We start from the raw sequence: 5,578 nt of genomic DNA on the forward strand, positions 1-5,578 counted from the left end.
CTGGCCTTCCCGATTCATTCTTTGATAGAGGACTTGTAAGGCCTTCTGTTTAAGTGCATACTAAATTTGTAATTTTTATATTGTTGTTAATGTTTAATTATTTTCTTGTATTTTATTTTCTGTTGTGTTCTTGAATGTAATATTTTGGTAATATCAATAATAAAAATATAATATTTTAGCAATCAAGTTATTTTAATTAATAAAATAATATTTTATTGTTTTATTAGGTTAATTTTTTAAATAATAAATTATTTTGTTTGGAAAATATGTGAAAAAATAAAATTTGATATGTGGGGTTAATTGTTGAAATAGTTAAAAATATAGGGAATAAAAAATAATAATATAAAAGTAGATAAAAAGAAAGATACTGAGAATATTCCTTTTTGGTGCAAAATATGGTGCAGTGGGTTGGAGATGAATTACTGTTAGATGTGATTTTTGCACCATTTTGGTGCAAAATTTGCACCATTTTGGTGCAATGGGTTGGAGATGCCCTAAGTTATTCCAAATTATGCTAGACGGAGTTTTTCTTATGAAATGAGAATTATTCTGCAAGGATATAAGCATGATGCTCTTCACTAGTATCAGGTCAGAGGAGTATGCATATATATCTCCCTTCTGTAAGTTTCCATAAGGGGCTGTTTGGTTGTATGTTTTTACCATGTAAAAGGACAGAAAGTGTAAAAAAATGGGTCCCAATATCAGTTTTCATCACTTTACATTGTTTGTTTAAATTCTCTTTTACATGAAAAGCTTATACCTTTTGATGAGGTGTCACCGAAAGCAAAATCACCAACATTAGACCATATGCAGCAGCGGGTTTTTTGTGGGATATTTGAAGGCAGCTGGGGTTTTTTGTGCGGGTGAAATAAATGAGATTGGCCAAAGGGTGAAAAATTCACCCCAGACTTTTCTGACAAGCCCACGCGCGCGCGATGATGCCAGCGGACACGTGGCGAATTTTGATTGGGCGAGCTTTTTTTTTCCTCCTTATTTTTATTTGATATTTTTTGAGATAAATACAATGAATTAATTTATAATTTTTATACCATTAATTTTTATTTTTCAAACTCTATAAATAGAGACTAACTTTAGGTCATTTGGACACCAAAAAAAATCTGAGTTTCTACACCCTATTCTTCTTCTTTCTACAATTTGAAGCTAGTTTCTTCATGGATCCTTCACAAAACTATCCTAATTTTTCCTACAACTACAACTTTCCTAACCAACCTCAAAATACCCTCCCTCAACCACAACATCCAAATATACAACGCCCCGAAAATACTCAAAATACGGGGAAATTAAATTAATAATATATATTTAAATATTATATATTATTTATTGAATTATTAATAAATTATAATTATAAATATATGAGTTATATTAATAATAATAATAATAAAATAGTAATATATATGAAATAGGAAAAAGAATGAATAAATATGGTGGGGTATATGTTGAAGTGATGTGGTTTATGGTGGGTCCCAAATAAAGTAAAAAACTTTCTGAAAAATCTCCTGCTGTAGAGTTGATAGAGAAATAAAGATTATTGAATTAAATAAAGTGATGTGGCAGGAGAGAATGAGGTGAAATTTCACCTCCTTTTGGAGATGGTCTTAGGAGTGATTTTGTTGGAAATGTGACACAATGTCATAAATGTGTCCAAAAAAATAATAAAAAAATCAAAACATTGTAGAAAGTGGTGAGGTGGATAATGACTTTCCATTTTGTGTCATAAATATTCTAGTTTACATTATACTATACAAACATTGTAATACTATTATTTTAGGATTCACAAAGATTCCTAACCAAACAATGTAAACACTTAAATAGAAAGTAGTGAGGTGGATAACCACTTTCTATTTTGTGTCATAAATACTCTAGCTTCCTAAAGGCATCCAAACAGCCCCTAACTTGAATTTGGCAAATTTGGGGATGCACATGGGAATGACAGTACACCAGATTCTATAAGGTTCAGTACATCATTCACTATAGTTTTTTTTTAATACAGTTCTCTTGTGAACCAGCCCAATCATAGATCACAACCTGATAAGATTGGTGTTCAAGACCTGGATGTGTGTGTTCATTATTTCCAATAGTTGTAAAGTTGAGAACCATTAGTTTGTACAAAACTTAGTAGATGGATTTTTTCTTTTTTCTTTTTGAAAAAAAGTATTTCGCGATTCCTTTTACTAAAACTAGATTCTTTGATATATGATCAATAATATATATGTTAGGCGTTTCATCGAATGAACTTCCATTTCTTATGCCTGTTCAGAAAAGTTTCTGGTTTATAATATAAGTCGCATCATAAATAGAGATCAGCTTCAATCTTTTTTAACCCCTCTGGATAAGTAATTAAGTAATTGATATTCTTCAATGTCTGCTGTTGTTAGTTATATTTAATTGTCAATATCCTGTATAATTTGTTCCCTTCATAAGGTCAGCTCTCATCTTTCTTGACTTCCTGGATAATTACTCGATGGTCCCTAATTCTTCATATTTGTTTTATGCACGATTTGATGCTTCTTTCGGTTTTCATGCACGATTTGATGCTTCATCGTTTTCGTTTCCTTCGTTTTCCGCCATTTATTGCCAGTATCTCAAGCCCGGTAATGCTTATGATGTAACTGTGTAGGATGTACTCTTGCAACTTCCTAGCTGTTGTATAGAAAGATGATTAGAAAGCATTTTTTTTCTTATTTTGTTGATTTTGATTCAGAATTGCGTCACCAGCGTGTCAGTCAATAAGCTGTTCATTATATTTGTATAGAAAGATGAATATAATGATTACTGATCAATAAATCCTCTAAATTCATTTTTATGGTCAACAAATTGCCAAAATTGACTGGAAAAATTGCCATCTACATAAGAAACTACTCTACAATGTACTCTTTGAACTTGTATTCTTCTCTCTGAAAAGCAAACGGCACCCTGCACTCGCTATAGCAACTAGCACACAGACAGAAATGTGAACTGGTCTCCTTCAACATCAATCCACCAACTCTATACTTACAAACTCCACAAGAGTAATTACCCCTTCGAGCTCTGTCGCCAGCCTCCAACTTAACCAGGGAGCTCATCACCCCAAAACCTCGATCTGGGTCATCGAACCAATCGATGAACTCACGAAATGAAATATCCACATCTTCTCCGCCTCCACTGATTCCAATCAAATCGGTAAAACCTAGAGAGGGAAGATAGACGACCCTTAGATATCTCAAATAAACATGAACTTTAACGCCGCCGTTTGATGCTCGGCATAAAAGAGCCTCAAAGGCTGCACGCTTGCGTTTCTCCGGCGAACCATAGCATATAGGTGATATAATAGCGAAGAACATCTTGTAGTCTATCTTTCCAGAACCCGTAACATCCAATACCGCCCAAAATTTCCTGTCGATTGCTCTCACCGCACTTTGGAACGTCTCGGGCGGTAGGAAATGCAAGAGCCTGCGAAGAACAAGCTCGAGTTCGGATTTCCTTATCGATCTTTCGCTTGTCCTAGCTTCAATTCCTTCCATCTCTTTCTTCATAACCTCGACACCGCATCCCCCTAGCTTCGTCGCTCTCTGAATCTCTCGAATCCGAAGTGCATCGATCAACAATTTTCTCTCGCCGGTTTTCTCACCGACCAATTTGAACTTAGAGGCATCCTCGACTATCCAACTCACGCTGCAACCCTCTTCGCGTCTCCTCTTCAGCATCTTCAAGCGTCTCAGAGCATCATACACTTCTATCCGATTCGTCATCCTAAAAGCTTCGCTCAGTGATTTCATCGCTTCTCGATCCTCGCCCGAGCCCAGTAAACACACGGCCCGATTCAGCTGGGCCCGCCAGTGGTCCGGTCGAATCTCCAAGACTCTGGCGTACATCTCACTCGCTCTCCGGTGCCTGCCGACGTCCTTAAACAACCCGCCGAGATTGTAAAGCGCGTCCAAATGATCGGGTTTGAGATCGATCGCCCTCTGAAATGACAGCATTGCCCTCTCGTCGTCTCCGACCGAATGAAGAACCGACCCGAGGTCACAATGTGCATCGGCGAAGTCGGGTTTTAAAAGAACCGCCTCCTCGAGAGCTTTCTCTGCGGGAAAATAATCTCCGACGCCAAACAGAGCGCTGCCTAAAAGCTTCAAAGCTCGGTAATGGGCAGGGCAAAGGATCGCGGCCTCGCGATAATGCTCGCTGGCGTTGATCAACAGCCCTTCGTTTTCCATTGCGATCCCCAAATTTACGTGGACTTGAGGTAAGAGATTCGCCCACCTGATCGAATCGCTCTCCGCTAGCTTCAGAGCGGTGGAGTAGCGATCTTTCGCTTCCGACGATCGTTCGAGCGACATTAGGCTGTTACCCAATTGATAATGAGCTCGAGCATCTGTCGGTTTGAGCTCGATCGCCCTCCGAAAGCTCCCGATCGCTTCGTCGAGCAGTTTCCGATCGTGGAGCGTCCTTCCGATCGCCATGTGGCCGGCAAAAGCTTCGTTTGTCGTCGACGACTGGTCAATTCTGAGACGGATTTCTCTCAATTTCTTCGAGAATGCTCTGGTTTCGCTCGAATTCTCGTCTCTTGCTCTGTCGATCTCCGAACTGAGGTCAGTCGACCATCCGCCGAAGGGGATCGGATCTTTTGCGACGGCGCTCAGCCTCGAAGCCCTAATTCGAGCTTTAATCGCAATCTCGAGTTCCTCAACCGCTGTCCGGGTACTCTCGTAGTCAACCTCCTCATGATTAGGGTTAGGGCTTTGGACGGCGTCGAGGTTAGTGTCAGCGTCTGGGAAAAGGGCGGCGAAATCACGGTCAACGTCGCCGGCGCCGTCGTTGTAGGTCTGGATCAAGCCGACGAGAGAGAGGCCGACGCTAGGGTTTGGAATGAAATCGGAGTAAGATCGGAAAACCTCGTCGACGACGGAGGGGAGCTGATAGGGGGTGAAGTTGACGGCCGGCCCGTTAACGCGGCGACTAGCTCGGCCATTTCTTGACGGTCGAGGGCGGCCGTCTCCGTTAGCGTCGAAGCGGTCGAAGATTAGGCGGATTTTTCGCGCCCGTGACGGCGGTCGGTCGATGCCGTTAGAGATGACGGGAAACATGGTTAAGGGCTTGGATTAATGAGAGGGATTAGTGAGTAATTAAAGATGGGATTGGATGAGCTGGGTATTATTCATAGGGAGTAGGTTTTAATGATAAAATGTCGTTTTTATCCATTTGTTCATGCCACAGGTTGGAGTTTTTTATTTTTTATATTTTTAGTTGTTAGGTTTTAATGGTTTTTCTTGAGTAAGTCAATAGGTGTTACATTCTTGATCGTTATAATGTTTCTTATTATTAATCATTCTAGTTATGTTCGCCTATCATAGTAAGTGATGAATCATAAAATTGGATGATTCATTTCGTTCTTACTGATCTATACGTAGCTATTTAAGGGCCTGTTCGTTTGCCTAAAAAAAAAAGGGAAATCAAAGAAATGGAAAACTATTAAAATGAAGAATTGTTTTTGGAGTGTTTGGTTGGCTAAAAAAGAAGGAAATCAAAGAAATGAAATTGAAATGATGTTAGTTGTCACCTTATTATTGGATGATGTTTG

General features: G+C 39.3%; 1 protein-coding gene across 1 annotated transcript; it reads right to left on the reverse strand.

Moving 5' to 3' along the window:
- LOC109839374 (uncharacterized TPR repeat-containing protein At1g05150-like) lies at positions 2,877-5,084 on the reverse strand. Its single transcript, XM_020407802.1, has one exon. The coding sequence runs from the start codon at positions 5,082-5,084 to the stop codon at positions 2,877-2,879; it is 2,208 nt and encodes a 735-aa protein (XP_020263391.1).

The sequence above is a fragment of the Asparagus officinalis genome, chromosome 4 (genome assembly GCF_001876935.1).
Source record: "Asparagus officinalis chromosome 4, Aspof.V1, whole genome shotgun sequence".
In the NCBI taxonomy this organism is placed as follows: domain Eukaryota; kingdom Viridiplantae; phylum Streptophyta; class Magnoliopsida; order Asparagales; family Asparagaceae; genus Asparagus; species Asparagus officinalis.

Excerpts from the sequence above, each read along its gene's own strand:
- LOC109839374 (XM_020407802.1), bottom strand. The coding sequence starts at position 5,084 with ATGTTTCCCGTCATCTCTAACGGCATCGACCGACCGCCGTCACGGGCG.